Source organism: Enhydra lutris, unplaced genomic scaffold (assembly GCF_002288905.1).
Source record: "Enhydra lutris kenyoni isolate GAN:26980312 unplaced genomic scaffold, ASM228890v2 scaffoldscaffold13, whole genome shotgun sequence".
In the NCBI taxonomy this organism is placed as follows: Eukaryota; Metazoa; Chordata; class Mammalia; order Carnivora; family Mustelidae; genus Enhydra; species Enhydra lutris.
Genome location: NW_019154097.1, coordinates 47,727,410 through 47,746,413, shown reverse-complemented (window position 1 = coordinate 47,746,413; position 19,004 = coordinate 47,727,410). Strand labels below are relative to the sequence as shown.

The window sequence follows — 19,004 nt, the reverse complement described above, 5'->3', positions numbered from 1 at the left end:
GGGTAGCTACGCTCCAGGAAGCCACTGGATTTTTTTTTTTTTTTTCCATTTTCCTTCCCTGAAGCTCATTTCATATTCACAGTTCCTTGGTGTGATTAATCTTTTTGCCCCAAGGGAAGGAAGGAGACAAGAGACGATCTAAAAGGGGCAGAAATAAAAGAGCCGAGGCGGGGGGGGGGGTTGGTACCCGATTGGTTGGTACCGATTTTCCTGGATGCGATGTTAGTCATTACATTACAGAGAAAAGTGCGCTCCACTGTGTAACTTTTTAACAGGAGAGCATCTGGTTACGGGATCTAACAAGTTCCCGGCCCGGCCTCCTCAGATGAATTCTAGAACATCCAGCTTTTTTCCCAGTGTTGTGTCAGTGGGGGACTGTGGGTTCCAAGTCTTCTCCCCCCCGCCCCGCCCCGTGGAGAATTCCATGGCTCCGTGTCCCTGTTCTCAGCATGGCATCAGATGCCTCTGGAGGAGACAGCTGTGACAGCGTCTTGAACGTGGGTGGTCTTACATGTGCGCCCTCACTGACACGATGGCCACGGGCTGGGTGTCGTACATGGCCTAGTGCTCCCCGGAGCGTCCCGCGGCCACAGTCCCTGGTGAGGGACAGGCTGACATTCCTTTGTGGTATGCATAATGACTCTCGTTTCATGCCCATGAGATGACCGGGAAAGTATGTGCAGGGTTAGTGCTTGGAACTCAGCAATCAGATTCTCATGCAGGCATTTGGGTAGCATGGTAATAGCAAGGGGAGGGACTGGGCGCCCCCCCCCCAGAAGATTCCATGGCACTGTCTGAAACTCTGGCACATTAGACCAGATTTGATTTGATATTTTTTTCCCTTTTTTTTAAATCTTACTTATTTACTTATTTATTTAAGAGAAAGAGAGAGAGAGCATGCTTGAGCAGGGGGAAGGAAAAGAGGGAGAAGCAGGCTGAGCAGGGAGCCCATCTTAGGGCTTGATCCCAAAGGCAGACACTTAACTGACTGAGCCACCCAGGCTCCCCTTTTCCTTCTCATCAGAATAAATCAACGATAGTAACCGCTGCTTCTCTCCAGAAAGAGTTACTCTTTAACTCCTGAAAAGATTTGTATATAACTGACTTAGACCTAGTCACAGACAACAGAGAGACAAAAGAGAATTCTGGAAGGTCACAGGTAAACTAGCGCCTGCCCTTCCCTGAGCCAGATTGCTGCCCCTCTTGGGACGTGGGGTTCAGCCTTGCACACCCACTCGTCGTCGCCAGGATGCGGTGACATGGTGGCCCGCAGAACTGAGCATTCGTTCGTTTCTTTTCTTGCTTGGTTGAAACCTGCATTAAGGTGCTTTCATTGTATCAAGAATGCCACAATAAAGAAATGACTGTCTTCTGTACGGTCAGAAAAGACAGGTTTCTGGATGCAGGCACAACCTCCCTTCCCGTTGTCTGTCGTCGGGCATGTGTGGATGCAGGCCCCGCGGCGCTAAGGGAGCCCCAAGGAGGAGCTGGGCTGGGAAGGGCCAAGGCGCCAGGAGGGAGAACATCACAGAGGGAGGTCTGTAAGCTCGAGGTTCGGAGCCGGGAAGAACGGGGCATGGGTGGAACCTTTGGAAAAGGTGAGAAGCGCCTCAGTCAGCTTTTTTCTTTTCCTCTTAAAATGACAGTAGGGAGCGCCTGGCTGGCTCAGTTGCTGGAGCACATGATTCTTGATCTCGGGGTTGTGGGTTTGACCCCCACTTGGGGCATAGAGATTACTTAAAAATAAAATATTTTTTAAAATAATAATAAAGTGACAGGAAGAAAGTGGGTTCTGGGAGAATTTTGTCTTTCCTGTGTGTAGCTGAAGTCGCTGTGCTGCCTGGAGGCTGTATAGGAGGGAGAAAAGCATAGACGCGGGAGGGACCGAGGCGCCTTGCTCTTTCTGGGTGACGTTGGCGATCTGTCCCCTGGTGGTGCTGGGCCTGGGAAGCCGGCCTGCTGCCTCTCATCTCAGTGCTTCTTCCCCTGCCGGTGGCTCTTTCTGGAGAGAAGGTGAGCCTGAGGAGTGTGTGCTCCAGAGCCAGCCAGGCCTGAGACCCCCAGGCGAGGCACAACTCAGGGAACTTCCCACCAGGGCCTAGAAAGTTCCTTGCCCACCTTGGGTGCCATACCATAACTTGCTCTTCCAAGAGCGAGGCATCTCCCCGTGCGTGCCAGGATGGTCCCGGAAGCTGCGCTCTGTGAGTTTCCTCCTGATTAATGTCTTTCAGAAATTGTCAGCCTTCTCTCAGCCGAGCTCGGGTGAGAAGGGATTTGGCTATACTACAGCTAATCCTTCAAGAGCGACGAGATTCAGGCTGGAGCACAGCAAGCCCATGAGGGCCTCGGCGGGGGAGGGGGGGCTCTCCTGGCCCACATGCCACGGGATAGGAGCCTGCCCTCTGACAAATACCCTCGCAGTGTGACTTGTTGGGACCACCTCCCCCTTGTGCTTGTGCCCACGCTGCTTTTCAGCTCTCGTAGTCCCTGGGACTATCATAGGATTGGTTGCAGGGGACCGGCCACATGACCCTGAAGCAGCCCCAGTGCAACAGTAACACAGAAGGGCAGGGGAGAGTGGAGGCCCAGCCCCGCCTGCCCTCCCCTGGAGCATGCTGTGCCTGAAGGCCCTGCACAGGCCTCCCTGGGCAGCCAGCACTGAGCAGGCAGCCTGCTCGGGGTTTGCTCTCAGGCAGGAGATGTCAGAAAAAAAAAAAGGAGAGAATTAGAGTAACTCAAAGTAACAGATTTATTTGCCTTTTTTTTGTAAATGATGAGTTGTGGGTTTTCTTGAATAAATGAAATGGCACCATGATTATAAAAGGCAAGATTTCAAAGGGCTTACACACTTCTTTAAAAATAAGTCGCCCACCTTCCCTAGTCCCCCAGCTTCCCAGCTGCCCTCCCCAGAGACGATTCTGCTCCCAGTTCCCCGTAGCCGATGCTGGATACTGTTCCGCACGCAGAGAAGGGAGCACGCAGGCCTCAAAGGGCTGTACCCTCTCTTCTCAACTAGCAATACACCGCAGACGCTTCCCAGGCCGGTACACAGAGACTCTCCTCGTTCTCTTTTTACAGCCGTAGGGAGTCCCGTGTCTGGATATATACCGTATTTCATTTAACTAGTCACTAGTGAGAGAGATGCAAATTACTTTTAACATCCTCTGGGCAGCTCAGTCGGTTAAAGTGTCTGCCTTCGGCTCAGGTCATGATCGCAGGGTCCTGGGATCGAGCCCCGCATTGGGCTCTCTGCTTGGCGGGGCACCTGCTTCTCTCTCTGCCTCTGCCCCTCCCCACCACTGGTAGGCACACGCGCTTGCTAATAAAATCTAAAAAATAAAATAACATTAAAATAACATATAAAATAAAATACTACTTTTAACAGCAAAACCTAAGAAACTCTCCCACAGTGAGCAGCCTTGAGCGCCCATGAGCACCGTGATGAGGCCGGTTCCGCGGACTGCCATAGGCTTGTCCAGCCTCTGCCAATGAGCGATTGTGTGGCCTTGGGCAAGTGACTCGATCTCACCGAGTCTCAGTGTCGTCTGTAACGGGGAGAAGACGGTACCTGTCCTCTAGGCTGTCGGAGGTTTAAACGACTTTGTGCACAGAAGCCTCCACAGCAGGCTGGCCCAGAGCAAGCGCTGCTTGAACCTTTATTTCTGCCGATGCCACAACCAGTACCGTCCTGTGCCGCTTCGGTGTGCAGGGAGAGCTGCAGGGTCGTGCACATGCACCCCCCAAATGTCAGGCCTCTGCCTTCAAAACGGGAAAGAAGTCGAGCCGCTCACTCCCTGGGTGGAGCTTGTTGAACGCCAACGATGCTGGGCGGAAGCCGGCACCGAGAGTCCCCGAAGGGATAACCTGCGCGTAGCTCTCTCGATCTCGGCTTCTCTGAATTGCCATCCATGTTTGGAAGCTTCCCGTCCAGCCACCGTTGTGTAAAGTCGACCCCAAATCCTGAGCTTCCAGAATAAGACTGCGGGTTACTGCTCATGCCGTCCGGGGCGCGAACCATCATGGAACCAGGCCATCTTGTCTGAACGCTGGGGTTGACCATTGGCACAGGCGAGGGACAGTACCACCTCCCTCCATGCCGACACCCCAGCTCCCCTTTCGGAGAAAGCCCTTGCAGGCCCTGGTCACGGGCCTCTGGACGTGTCTGCCTTCTGTCCCCGTTAGACTTCCTTTGGAAAACAGAATTTGTAGTACACTGGGCATTCAGTGCAAGAAGCAAAAGTAGGTCAGAGGGGCAAACGAGGACTTGGGTTTTCAGTGGTTTGGTTCTCGGGAAGGCCGAAGAAAGCTTGAACGGCTGAACATGCTCAGGTAGTTTAAAAAATGTGGTAGGAATAAAATGAGGAAACTCACGTATTTGTGTGTCCGTGTGCCGGCCACACTGCTAATACCTTTAATCCCTCAGCAGTAAGAGAAAACGATTTCCCCCGTCTTATGGACGGAGAAGACCAAGGCCCAGAAATAAGGGTGATTTGGCCCCAGTCAGGAAGATGGAAACGGCAGGAAGACGGTCCTGAGACCAGCGGCCCAGCTTGGGTCCAGGCGAGCTGTCATTTGCCCCTAAGGGCATAGTCCCCCCACCACGGGGGAAGGGTAGGTCCTTGGAACTACACTCAGAGGGAAGTGAAGGCCACATTTCAAACCAAGGAACAAAACTGGTTCAAATTACACATTTGGACAAATAACAAGCAGATCCAAGACACAAGACTGTAGAAAATCGGATACCTGTGTTACCCTGGGATGCATCCCTTATATTTCGGCCGGGAGAAGAGGAGAGAACCCAGCGACGGGACAGAGGCAGAGTCGGACCCAACTCTGTGAAGTTTTGCAATGAAACGTTTGTAATCCATCTGGCCCGTGAGACACGTCCACGCTGCTTTGAAACCCTTCCTGTCTACATCCAAGGAAAACACACACGGTGGCCCAGCGCCCTCTCCCGTGCTAAAGGACAGCCCTGCCTTTCGGCTGTCATGCTGTCTCCCTGCCGATGGCCGTGAGGCAGCCCGGGACCCCGGCCCCCCAGGCCCCTGGCCCCACCACGCACGCTGGCCCTTGGGCCACACTCGGGGCCCTCGCGAGAAGGGAGGAAGGCGTCTCCGCTAGAGAGCCAGCCAGGAGCCTCCATCACCGGCTTCCTCCTGATTGTGTGTTTTGTTCTTCCCTTTGGAAGTAGAGTCCCTAAATACAGCCCGAGTCTGAATCGGCAGATGTGGGATCTGTCCTTTACAAGAGGACCAAAATTAGTCTGTCATTTGGCACCTAAATAAAGCAGCCAAACTGCCTTTGTACCAACTTTGCGACAAGGAGGGACTGAAGCTGTAGCGTTTTGTCTGATAAGGAAACTTTCTTGGAAGCTGTTCGCAGCACCTCCGAAGCCAAAAGCTGAGGGGGAGAGCGAGAGAGGGGGCGTGGAGTGCAGAGGGATGAGCCTTCCTCCTGGCTAGACCCGCTCGGCCCGAGCGTCACGGGCAGCTCGGTTCCACGTGGTTGAAATAGCTCCTGAGATCGGGAGAGAGAATCCATACTCCAGCGAAATAGTAGTCAGAGCAAACAGCCGTGCTTCCTCTGTTTTGGGGAGGAGGAGGACTGTCTGTCCAGAGTGCCTGGAGCCGGGTGAGCAGAGGGGCTCCCCAGAGGCAGCCGAAAGATGTTATAATCAATTACCACATCATAACACTGATGTATGATAATTACGGAGTGTTTCTCCTGAGATAGTGCCGCGTTTGGCTGGGATACAGTTCTTTCATGGTCCACTGCCTGATTAATATGCAAATAATAGGCTGATTGCATGATGAATGCAGAAAATGAGTTCGCTGATAACGTGAGCACTGAAGCGGGGAGATGATAAATTACTTTTACTGACTGTCCTACATTAAGTACCCTTTCTCAACAATTTCATCACAAATTAAGTAAAGCAGTGTGGAGAGATCAGGAGGAGGTGTAAAATAACGCACCTTAATAGCTTGCCTAGTCCCGTCCGCTGCCCCCACGCGACCCGGTGCCCCAGGGAGGGGGCGTGCCAGCCCCCGCACCCACGTCCTGCTGGAAAGCCGGGTCGCAGCCCCCCACACCGGCACGTCCAGCGACTGCCGTCAGCCCCAGATCCTCTAAGGAACGTTCTGTCACAGGCCAAACATCATTACCCACACGCCAGACTGCCCGGCAGTGTCGTTGAGAGGGGACGGGCCGCTCCTTGGGGGGACGCTAGCACCTCCAGACAGACGGACACCGCGAAGCCTGTGGTTCCCCCGGGGCGCCTGGGGAAAGGAGGAGAGTCTCTGAGCTGCAGGCCTGGAAGGTTCAGGAATAAAACCATATTCAAAACCACCTCTTGCAAATCTGGGGAAATTAGTTCTGCTCTCGGAACAGCGAGTGTGACCTGTCCGCCGGGGAGCGTTGGCTGGCGGAAAAGGCCAGGCAGATCTGCCCAAAGCCAGGAGGAAACCTGGAGGAAGAGCGAGGACACGGGCGTGCGGGAGCACACACTCACATGCGCTCGCACGGTGATTAATCTTTGATTACAGCAAAGCAATTTAACTAGAGGGTTTGTTTTTTCCCATCTCGGTAATATATATTTAGACTGTTTGTATGACATACATTTTCTCTTAATGCACAGGGACGCATTGATAAGTGTTCATACACACAGCTGGTTCAGTAATAAGGTTATTGAAGGTAATTTGAAAGCATTATTTCTAAATCAGTATGGATCTGCAGAAAAGCTGGAAACCGGGGTAAGCACCGAGCTGCTGAAGCTGGGCCAAGTGTGTCACCCAGCGCTGCTTCTGCAACTTTGCCAGGCCGAGTTCACGACAAGAGATGAATGGTAATTTGAGCAGCGTTTTTAATTTTGAGCTGAGTTCAATGAACGTCGAATTCTCAAACTCTGCCTTTGATGTGCCGAGTGACTTCAGAGCTTATAAAACACACACCAGAACACGAGGCCCCCCGAGAAAGGGCAGACAGACGCCCCAAATCGTCCGCCAAGCCCACCCCGACTGGCCACCGCCACAGGAAGGCGCCACGTGGGTCAGCCCAGGGTTACGGAGAATGTCTCCCCATCTCTCCCCCGCGCGCTTTCCCAGTTGGGGGGGAAAAGAGTGAAAAACCATCTTTTGCCCCCCGTGCTATGCATTGGGCTGAGGTGCCCAGCCGAGGACGGTCCTGCCTCCTTCCTCCCTGCTCCCACGGAGGGCCCACTGCCACCACCAGACCCGGGAGCTCAACGCCCCCTCTGGTGAAGTCCACCCTACCTTGGACTCAGCCTTGTCTCCCCAGAACTGCCCCCTTTGGTGAACAGCGTCCCACTCCCCACACCCCTGTCGTCTAAGCCCAAGTCGGGCAGCCCCTCTCCATCCTTCTCTCCTCCTCACGCACCCTCCCAAACACGCTCGTGTGCATGCTGACAGTTTCTATTCCCTAAGTGTGTCTCCGATTCTTTTTCTGCCCCTTCCTGCGGTCCCCACCCTGGCGCACGCCTCAGAGCCTTCCTTCCAGATGGCACAGCCAGCCGGGGCCCTCCCCTGCTACAGCCCCTTCCCCACCCAGGGCCCCACCTTCTTAGTGTGCGACCCGGCCCCCATCTTTTCCTCAGTCACTCCCGGCCCACCCAGCCTCAGCTTCCGTGTCACGGTGTCCCCCCCCCCCCCCCCCCAAGTGTGCCCACCCTGCCCTCGTCTCAGAGTCTTTGTAACCATGACTTGCTTCATGAAGTCTGCCCAGCTCCCCACTGCGCCCCATCTCCTAGCACCCTGCCGGCACTTAGAGGGCCGCCTCGCTGAATGAAAGACACAGGCCCTTTCTTCAAGTGCTTAGAGGTCAAGTTTGGGGAGGTAAACTATTCATGGGTCAAGTTAAAAAACAACCTTCCTTTTATGGGGGTTTTTCTCTTTGTTAATAAGTGAAGTATTTTGGCTTTGACGTTACTATATGAGTTTCCTTGGACAGGCTTTTAAAAAAAATGTTTCGCTCACACACAGAGCCCAGTACCTACCATGCACCAGAGCTCTAGCCTCATCTGCCTGCCTTCTGTGCTGGCCCGGGGCCGTGTGTATGGGAGAAAAGCCCTGGTGTTCTGTGTTCCAGAAGAAACTAGGACCGACAGAGACATTTTCCCTTCCTGAGACAGCAGGGGGTCCCACCCAGCCTCTCGGGCTTCTCCCCAGCTCCCCCTGCCCCAAACGTTGCCCAGGTTACTCCTTTTGCCATCAGGGGGAAGAAAAACAGTAACAACGAGGAATTGGGGCAGTTTGCTGAGATTTTCGGTGACTTCAGGCAGTAACCGAGCTGGCTCGGGGCCGGAGACAGTGTTGCCAGCCGGGAGGGGGCAGGCAAGGCCGGGGTGCGGGGACGAAATGCGTTGATGCTTGATGCCACCGCCTGTTTGGGAATGGTCCTTTCCTGCGGGCCGGGTGACCGCCGGGGACCCTTGGGAATGGGACCTGGTGAGGCCCCTGGCCGCCTTTCCCCACGGCGTCAGACGCAGGCCCCGGCCCTCGGGAAGGAGGCTGTTCTGTAGCGTGGACACACCTGTGTATGCTACTAGGTTCTTTCTGTTCCTTTCTCAGTAGAAAACATCCAGGGGTGTAGAAAGCTCGGACATATATTAAAGTGTCCGTGTATTTTGTTTCAAGCCCATGCTAATCCATCAAAAAGCTGTTCAGCCTCAGAAACAAAACAGCTCCACATTTTTTCTTGGCCTGGAGAAGTCGGCAGTGGTCCTAAGGGGCCGCAGGTGTCTGCTGTCAGACCCTGAGGCGGGGTTCGGGACGGGGGAGCCCATCTTCACGGCTGGGCTCCGCCACTGCTGGGTCTGGGTCTGGGTTTGGCACTGGGGACGTCGGTGAAGGGGTCTCACGTGACGGTGTGGGGCAGGCCTGGTCGATTTCTGACGGAAATCAGGAGGGCGAACGAGCGTCACCGTGCGCCTTCGAGATGGAGAGGCTCGGGCGCAGGGTCGGGGGGTCTCTTAGAAGAAGGCAAGCAGGTCCCAATGCATCCGCTCGGATTCCGCGGCTGCGGCACGGAACCCACATCTGAACTCCACTGAGAAGCGTTAAAGACTGCCGGCCACACCTTGGTGGTGGCCTTTGAAGCTGTCAGCCCCGTCTCCCGGGAAGGCCCCGGGCAGGACAGGGTCCTTCCAGGCCACCAGGGCTCCCGCTGGACCCAGGATGCCTGCACTGGGCCCCCCAGGACCTTTGGTCCACCCTGGCCCCACTGTGCAGCCACAGCCCACGAGCCTGCCGCCCCCTGCCCCCGGCTCCGTCTTCCACTGTGCCTTTACCCCCGTACCCCCTTTTCCTCGTCTCCTTGATTTCGCCCCTTGCTCCCATTTCCATGTGCCGGGCCCTGGCCGTGCTGCTCCCCAGCTCTGTTTAGCAACCCCCCACCCCCCATCTTCTCCCTCCCCTCTCCCTTCTCCCCATACTTGTCTGTCTTTACAGTCACTTGGAATTTCCTGGCTTGGCAGGGGCTCAAAGCCTAAACTATGGACATAATGAAAAGTGGTGCATCAGACCAGCCACCAGTTAAATAATGTTTGGGTTCTTGTCAGAATGTCACAGAGTACCCTGTCATTTTGTTTCAGCAACTTGTCCTTCTGAATGCACAGTCCGCCTTATGGCATGCCAGCAGTAAAAATGTCACTTACAATAATTACTTTTTGGTGAAAATGCTTGCTGACTTCCTACCTTCAAGCTGTTTTTTACACAGTAGGGAGATAATAAGAAATGACTTTATCCTGACTGCTCAAATGAACACTAAATGGAATTTGGGTTATTATGACTGCAGATAGAGGGTCGGGTATGGAAATTTCAACCGTGGATCGGATAAACTACAGGGAGCTTGGTCTCTGGAAATTACCATGGGTGAGCATTTTCAACTGGCTGCTGTTGAAAACTTAAGGCAGCTGTTGTTTGCCTGCTGTTTTTGGAATATAATATTTTTCATAATCCTTTTATAGTCCCTGAATGCCTTGTGCGTTTCAGAGGGCCTCGAGTCACTCTGTTCTCTGTAACCAAGCGACTCCCGCGCGAGATTCAAAGCTTTGCAAAAAAAAAAAAAAAAAAAAATTAATCCACAAGGATCGCTTCTTAATGGAACACCTTACTATTGCTGTCAGCGTTGGATAGACAGGCTGTGTGGCTGGGCTTTTCCAATATGCAAATTGCCCGTTTTCAGTTGGCCCGGCCTTGCTGTCTGCGGGTGCCACGGAAGCAAGATGGGTGTCTGATTTCTTTTATCGGCATCGGTGTCTGATTTCTCTCACCGAGATGGGGGTCTGCTTTCTCCTGTCCCCAGTGCCCGGCAGACCGCGTGACGCAGTAGGTGCTTTCAGGATGCTTGGGTGAGCGAGCGAGCGAATGAAGGGACAACGGGCAGGCACGCGGATGCTCCGATGATGGCCAGACAAAGGGTGGGGGGAAACGCAGAGGCTTGCTCAGTCCGGTTCAGAGCCTTTTCTAGCCACGTGACCTGGACAAGTCACGTTGCCCGTCTGAGCCTCGGTTTCCCCGCCTGGAGTACGGAGTTTATATTCCCACCGCGGGGCCCGTAGGGGAATCAGATGCGGCGGTGTCGAAACGCGCCCTCCGTTCACTGGCCTGTTTGCGCTGGGTACGAGCGCGTTCTGGTTCCCTTCCCTAATCCCAGGAGTGGGTTGGCCTTGGGGTGCGGGCCATCCCGATTCAGGCATGTTGACATCTGGACCGTAGAGCAGTCGTGTCGTGGAAGGCCGGCCCCGTCATGCGACCGTGAGTGGACACGCAGGGGCGGGCCCCGCCGTACGGGTGGGTTTTGAATACAGAACATCTGACCGGTTCCTGCGTCACCGGACAGGACATCTTGAGTCTGTCAAAGGAGGGAGACGGATATGCCTGCCTCGCTCTGTGAGGTCCCCGTGAGGAGCGTGGGCGGACAGTTGTTCTCCTGAGCCTTAGCCCAGCGCCTGGCACGCAGGGAATGCACAGGAAATGACGTTCACCTACGTAGGAGCTGCTCTTACGAATGAGGATAAAATGAGGCTTTCTTATTTTATGTTATTTTGTTTATTTATTTATTAGAGAGAGAGCACGAGCTGGGGGAGGAGCAGAGGGAGAGGGAGAAGCAGACTCCACACTGACCGTGGAACCCAACATGGGACTCGATCCCACGGCCCCAGGATCGTGACCCGGATTGAAATCAAGAGTCAGATCCTTAATCAACTGAGCCAGCCAGGTGCCCCAAAATAAGGCTCCTTACTATGGTCTCCCCCACCCCACCCCAAGATGCTCCTGCTGTCACATGCCCCCTCTGAATAGCACTCCGACATGTCCAGGCCCCTCCCACAGGAGGCGCCCCTGCTTCTCCCCCTTCCTCAGCCCCCTCCCCACATCCACCCGGCCACTAAGGCCTGTTGAAGCTATCCCCTACATCTGTTCTTAAACCTAGATAAAATCTCCCCACTGTATGTTATGCCCCCTTACGGGCTATGACCCACTGTCCCCGGACCACAGGACTTCCTGGCCCCAGCCACCTTGCTGTCAGCAAGTTCATTCTCTTCCTGAAGCAACAGGGAACTGACCTGAGTTGTTTTTTGTTTTTTGTCTTGTTTTTAATGTTAGGTCTGTAATATTTAAAATTACAGAAATACGTGTGAATATCCATATACCAACACCCAGCTTTACCCTGAACGTGGGGTCAGCGTGCAGTCCTATATTTGTAAAAGAAACAAAACATCCGAGATGGAGTTGCACCCCCCTCCCTCATCCCAGTCCCCCTGGAAGGCGACCGCTCTATCTCCTGGACTTGCTGTTTATCGTTCCTGGGCATGATTTTAAATCTTCGCCTCTGCATAGCCGTGTAGCCACGCAAAACATGGAGGAGGTCCAGGCTCTCAGCACATATGAACGTTATGCTCTGTGTCATTCTGTCCTGGCTTCGTGGCCTCCCCCGGGACGCTCCGGGCGCTGGTACACATGGTCCCGGCCTTGACGTCCTCACCACGGTTCAGAGCACGCGGTACGTTGTGGGAACACGCCGCGATCAGGAGACCTGGTCTGCTGGTGACGGACACTGTTTCCGGTCTTTTGCTCTTCCAGAAAAGGCTTCAATACACACTCTAGTGGCCACTTGGCGTCGCCAGAAGAGAAGCGTTGCTGGGATGAAGGGTAGGCCCGTCTTCTAAACCTGGCTCTCAAGTGCCCGTGCCCAACGGTTAAAGCAGACATTTTAGCCCATTCAAAGCCCTAGCCCCGTCCTGGGGGGTCTCTCTTTGCCCTATATCCTTGCTACCTCCATTTCATTCTTGCCTCGGCCCACCAGAGGACTGGCGCCATCTACCTTCTTCCTTCCTTGCCACTCCTGCCTCTCCCGACTCCCCTGGCTAACACTCCTGTTCACGCCAGAAATGTCACTCTCGGGGGGGGCTCTCTCCTCCTCAGGCCACATCCGTGTCCCCACTCCCTGGCCCCCATCCCTCATCAGAACCCTCATTGCCCCTTGGGGACTTGTGTTGAATGGCCGTCTCCCCCCGTGAGCCCCAAAGCGGGCAGGGCCACCTCTGACCAGGCTACCGTCATACTGCCAGTGGCCCGACTCAGCAGATTATGGAACGAGTGAAAGAACGAACTGAGTGACATCTCTTCATTCTTTCCTGGCACTTTGTCCTGAATGAATTGGAGCTGAAGTGTAATTTACATACAGCAAACTTCACTCTTCACCCCTGGAAGTGTCCTGTGAGCTTTGGCAATCAAGACGCAGACTAGTTCGATCACCCCCGCCCCAGAATTCTCTTCTGCCCCTTTGGAGTATAGCCCTGCCCCCGAGCCCCCAGCAGTCACAGATGTGCTTTATGTCCCTGTGGTCTTACCTTTACTAGAATGTCATCTCATCCGTACCATGCCAGGAACTGTGGAAGAAAGAGCAGTAAATCACAAGATTATACTGAACGTAGGGGGCCTTCATATAAACAAATACATTTTTTAAATTTATTTATTTGAGAGAGAAAGTGCATGGGTGGGAAGGGGGAGAGGGAGAAACAGATTCCCACTGAGCAGGGAGCCCGACATGGGACTCAGTCGCAGGACCCCAGGATCATGACTTGAGCCAAAGGCAGATGCTTAACCCACTGAGCCACCCAGGCACCCCCTAAGCAAATACATTTCTTTTTTAAAGATTTTATTTTTATGTATCTGTCAGAGAGAGATAGAGCACAAGCAGGGTGAGTAGCAGGCAGAGGGAGAAGCAGGCTCCACTGAGCAGGGAGCCTGATGTGGGGCTGGATCCCAAGACCCCAGGATCATGACCTGAGCCGAAGGCAGACGCTTAACTGACTGAGCCACCCAGGCACCCCAACAAACACATTTCAATACAGTTTAACTTTTTATAAGAATAAGACAACAACAAAACCCATCAAATTCAAGTTGTGTTTCTCAGCACCAGGTACATGGGGGGTTTATTCCTTACTACAGTGCTGTCTGCATTTTCCAGGTGAGGAAACCACGGTGTCCCAAGAAGTTGTGAATGTCGTTCATGTGGACACAGCCGGCCGGTAGAGGTCTCCCCATCCCTGAGTTCATATCTTAATGCCAAACCCAGGCCTCCTCCTTTTTTTTCTTTTCAAAATTACTTTGAGGGTGCCTGGGTGGCTCAGTGGGTTAAAGCCTCTGCCTTCGGCTCAGGTCATGATCCCAGAGTCCTGGGATTGAGCCCCGCATCGGGCTCTCTGCTCAGCGGGGAGCCTGCTTCCCCTTCTCTCTCTTCCTGCCTCTCTGCCTACTTTTGATCTCTGTCTGTCAAATAAATAAATAAAATCTTTAAAAAAAATTACTTTGAATTACATGGAGTGGAAGAAAGCCTTATTCCTTCAGAAATTGTCGCTTTACACAAAAGCCTCTAGTTGCTGATATTTGGGGTAAAAAAACAGGAATGTTTCTTCTTTTCCATTGACAACGTCTTTTGTTCTGTCGTGATGGTCAAGGACGTGCAACCACGTGACCTTCCTGCGCGCAGGGGCTCTGGGGCTTCTTTTGGGCGTGGCTTTGGTTACTGAGTTTGCTGGTTCAGGCACGCCAAAGCTGGGGGCTCACTGGAAACAGCTTTCTAAAGAAATTACTCTTTCCAGGCACCTGCATGGCTCAGTCGGTGAAGCATCTGCCTTGGGCTCAGGTCATGGTCCCAGGGTTCTGAGATCGAGCCCTGCGTCAGGCTCCCCGCTCGCAGCAAGAAGCCTGCTGATCCCTCTGCAGCCCTCTGTCTGTCTTTCATAAATAAATAAATAAAATCTTGAAAGAAAGAAGAGGGAAAGAGAGGGAGGAAGGAAGGAAAGGAATGAATGCATGACTCTTTTCAACGAGATGTTCTCAGCAGAAGGACTCGCGGGGTCTCCCGAGGGGGCCGTGTCCTGTTGCATCTGTCCATGCCCATCCAAACACAGGGCCCGATCCTGCTTTCTGTGAGCTGAGCACACGGTGGCATCTGTGTCCATGTGTGTCTGTCTCTCAATAACGTCCCCCAGCACGAGCGCTCTGCTTCGAGTCTGTTGCGGTTCAGACCTGGACTCGGAGCAGAGTCTGGGCCGCACCAGCCCAGCTGCACGCGCCCGGTACATTTCAAGCCCCCGGTGGAGTTTTCGATCTTAAGGGCTTTGGCTGTGCCTGCAGTCATGGTCGGTAGCACCGAGAGGCGCCAGGAGCGTGCGACCCGTACCTCTGTGTGGTTCTCTCGGGGCTTCTCGGTGGTTCTCGGTGGCAAAAACCCACGCGAGCCCTTGCTGGGAACGCCTGGGAGGAAGAAACGTCCCACCGGCCGGGGAGCCGGGAGCGGAGTCTCCGCCGGCGCGGCACGAAACAGGGAAAGCACCAGGGCAGGGGCCTGGTGCGGTCTGTTAGCCGCCAGGCAGCCATGCTTTTGACCTTGCTGTGGGTTACAGGACACAAACCTGAGAAGGAATCTGTTTATCACGTGGGGATTCGCGCCATCCTTGACAGTCGGCAGTGAGCAAGATGGATGGTCTGCCAAATGACTCCCTCGCATGGGTGAATCAGGGCAGATTTACAGTACAGTTTCTTTGCTGCTTCAGATACAAAAATAACATTTGCTGGGTTTTATATCCAGTTGTGTGATGACCTGGAGGTGAGCGGAGAGAAGAAATCCAATTTGTAGGATTCATATTGCCTTTAAGATTTGTATGGATCGTTTCTGCTGTTTGCGCCTCTTTTACATCTTTCGCAAACCACCGGGTTCTGGTTTTTTGTTTTTTTTTTTTTTTCTTTAAGCCACATTTTCAAGGCTGAGGACACAGGTTTATGAGACAGTGGAACTCTGTTCCTGCTTAGGACAATAAACGGGTTTATCGGTTGAATTGCGGTGTTTTATTTGGGATTTTCTCCTCCTGGGTACGTATGCGAAAGAGCCGTTGTATTCGGAAGACGTCTCCCACGCTCTTGAGTTTAGGGTAGGCTTTTATCCTGGATGTGATATATCCAGGAAAGGACACCCCATGTCTGTGGCCATTTGAAACAGTCATTACTCAGCGTTAACATTTTTGTCTCATCATGTAGCGAGTGTTTGGGGGGGATGCCCATGTGTGCCGATGTTCCACGAGTGGGCTGCTTTCTGAGACGTATCATCTCTCTGGGGCCAGAGAACCCATGTGACGACACCTGGCCTGGCCCTTCACACGTGACACTGTGCGGTCTTACCCTGTACCCTGCTTGATGGGGGGCAAGGGAGACCATACCAAACCCCGAGCCACTGGCAGATTTTACCTCATGGGTAGGGCCATGGTGCTAAATGATTCCGTGCTTTCCTCCCGGACACAGCCTTTCTCTCTCTGGTAATTAATTAGGAAATGGCCAAAGCCTTTCTTTATTCCAGACATCCCAGAACTAAAATGGATGCTGGGTTTCACGGGTGATGCTGACGAACCAGAAGCTCCCCAGCAGAGCTCAGGTGGCAGTCCCCGCTGGTCACCTGTGATGGGGCAGAGACCCTCCTTAAGAAGGGAGAGCATGGAGCCACTCTGGTTCCATCTGTCCGGTGGTGGGGACAGCGTGGGTGGCATAGATAAACAGAGCTCGGCCTTCAAAAGCGCGCCCTGGGGTTTGACGGGGAACAGAGTGGGCGCTCCTCTTCGGTCAGTTCCCTCCAGGCTGGGTGCTGTGGGGCCCTCCCTCCGGGGTCACAGCAGAAACCCACATGGAGTCCCGGGACTCAGTCCTGGGCACCCCCCGGGGCCAGCCACCGAGGCCTTACATCTCCTCTTGGAGGGTCTTCCTCACCATGGTGGCCACCTGCCGTGGGCAGTCCTTTAAGAACCCACCCATTCATTTTGTTCTGGAAATTACGAACAAAATAAACTGGCAGATTATGATTCCACCAAGGTTCTTCGGAATTCGGGAGTGATGGGGTCCCATGGGAAGGAATCGAGACTGCCAGAGCCCACGGTTCGTAGGCTAGCAGGTTCTCAGCAGAACGCCCTTGCACCGAGCCCACAGAAACCTTTCGTTTAACCCCCTGGCTAGGCTCCTGTGGCCGTTCCGTTCTATTCTATCCGAACTTGAGAGGTTTCTCCCCGCCGTAGCACCACACCTTGCCACACCGTCCGCCCGCGCGGGTGTCGGACCAGTACCTCCTAGGTCAGGAGAGCAGACGTGCGCCGTGAAAGCCACCTCTTCTCAGGCCCAGACTGTCGTGTGCTTTAATTACAGAAAGCACTCCAAAGACCTCCGCCAGCTGCAGCCCCGCCCCCGAGTCACCGATGAGCTCCAGCGAGTCCGTGAAGAGTCTGACGGAGCTGGTCCAACAGCCCTGTCCCCCCATCGAAGCGAGTAAGGATGGCAAACCACCAGAGCCCAGCGACCCACCCGCCTCCGACTCCCAGCCTGCCACCCCGCTGCCTCTTTCCGGACACTCGGCCCTCAGCATCCAAGAGCTGGTGGCCATGTCTCCAGAGCTGGACACCTACGGCATCACCAAGAGGGTCAAGGAGGTGCTGACGGACAACAATCTCGGTAGGTTCCCTCCCCGGCTGCCAGGTCGGGGGCGGCGGGTCGCATCCTGTGGGTTTCTGGAAGGATGCGTGGAGGGCACCGAGGCTAAGCCTGCCAGCGGGCTTAAACGTTGATAGCTACCTCTAGGAACAGCTACTCTCAGAGCCTCCCCTGCAAATCTGGGACCGTGGGGCCCTGGCTTGGGCTTGTGAGGGGCACCCCGCCCGGCGCCTGATAGTCCGGTATCGTCCCCACCTCCTGCCTGGTGCAGCCGCCTCCCTTCCCCACGCCCTCCACTGGGAGGCAGTAGGGAGCCCCTGTGGAACTGAGTTGGCCGCACCCCAGACCCAGGCCATCCGCCGTGTGCCTGCCCCAGCCGAGGGGCTCTGTGGCACACAGACACTAGCTGTGATGTGGCAATAGCAGAGCATTTGGTCATTATAAACCCTTGTGCTCCCGTGGTGTAGCATTAAGACATGGGGTTCTCGTGGCTCAGGCACCCGGAACACGGAAACAGCCACTCCCCAGACACTTAATGCGGGCCTGAACTCACGACCCTGAGATGGAGACCTGAGCTAGGATCAGGAGTCAGACGCTTCACTGACTTAAGCCACCCAGGTGCCCCAAGTGCCCCAAACGCTTCTGTCCTTACTTCCCAAGTGTCGGTGTCACTTAAGGGGCACTGTTCTGTGCAGTGCACGTTAAGACAACCCCGAAGAGCGGCTGGATTTTGCAGAGGGGCCTTGCGTGTCTGCTTTTCCCAGGGGATAGGAAAAGAAGTCACAGGGAAGCTTGTGCGGTGACTGCACAGCCTGGGGGCTCAGCGGCCGGCTTGCCACCCCACCGCGTGTGCAAAACAGAACAAGAGAAAAAGTAACGTCCGCTGAGAATGCTTGTAATTAATTTAATTCAAAAAAATGAAAATTTCAAAGAAATAAAAATGGCCACGATGTCCCCCATGTTCATCAATGATTGAAACGCACAGGGTCTCCTAGACATAGGACATGCCCTCCCTTACAGCCTTGTCATGTGTCCAAACCAGCAGGCCCGATAGAATACTGCTGCCCACTGCCCCACAGGAAGTGTCGTTTCTGTAATCACTGGCAAGCAGCTGAAGAAAACTTCTAAACCACTGAGAAGGGGCGCCTGGGTGGCCCAGTCGGCTGAGGGTCTGCCCTGGGCTCAGGTGACAGTCTCAGGGTCCCAGGATGGAGGCCCGCATCGGGCTCCCTGCTCAGCGGAGAGTCTGCTTCCCCTCTCACTTGGCCTCTGTGCGCTCTTTCTCTCTCTCAAATCAATAAATCTTTTTTAAAAATAAATAAACGAGCCACTGAGAAGTTGCAAGATCACAGCTGTGAGGTCGTGAACATTAAAATCTCATCTTTGGCCTTCCCATCCCCGTTTCCATACTTGCGAGAGTTCTGGCTGGTATCGATCATGTGCTGCCACAGTCGAGCCCCACTGGCCCGTGGAGCTCCCATCTTCAAGGGCTGGGAAGCGCAAATCCGGGGTGAACCTGCCCACACCGGAGAGAGGGGACTCCCTCCTCTCGGAGCAGGCAATTCCACAAGAGCTCCTTCACAGCGCCAGCGTGGAGCTGAGAAGCAGTCTCGCCGGTCACTCTAGCTGGTCTCAGCCACCTCCCCTGCTGGGGTCTCTCAGTGGAGTAAAGGGCGCAGAGGGGGCCAAGTTAGAGCTGAATCATGCAGCTGGAAGGCCCAGGTGTCCTCTCGCCTCTCCAGGTGAGATCTTGAGGGGTTCCTGGGCCAGTCACTTGAAATCAGCAGCAGAGTGCGTGTGTGTGCACGTTTTATCAGGTAAGGGCCGGTAGCTTTCTTCAGGCTCTCAAGTAGGTCCGTGACCCAAAAACGACTGAGAGCTGCTGCTCTGAAACCTCTAGAAGTAATAAAAATGTCCAAGAATATTCGTTTTGATCCCCCACCGCCCAACAAGGTGGGTCACGCAGATAACGAGCTGTTTATTACATCTATCACTTTGCTAAACACAGCAGCCTCC

General features: G+C 54.2%; 1 protein-coding gene across 8 annotated transcripts in view; it reads left to right on the top strand.

The window, feature by feature from the left end:
• The window catches only part of LOC111146355 (cut like homeobox 1), a 353,463-nt gene that overhangs the window by 294,092 nt on the left and 40,367 nt on the right, over positions 1-19,004 (top strand). For 3 of the 8 annotated variants that reach the window (XM_022501878.1, XM_022501877.1, XM_022501876.1), the window contains exon 21: positions 16,707-17,009. The exons of the other annotated variants lie outside the window; for them this stretch is intronic. In XM_022501878.1, coding sequence (XP_022357586.1) covers positions 16,707-17,009 — 303 coding nt within the window. The remainder of the gene's footprint in view (positions 1-16,706; positions 17,010-19,004) is intronic. 8 annotated transcript variants of the gene reach the window in all.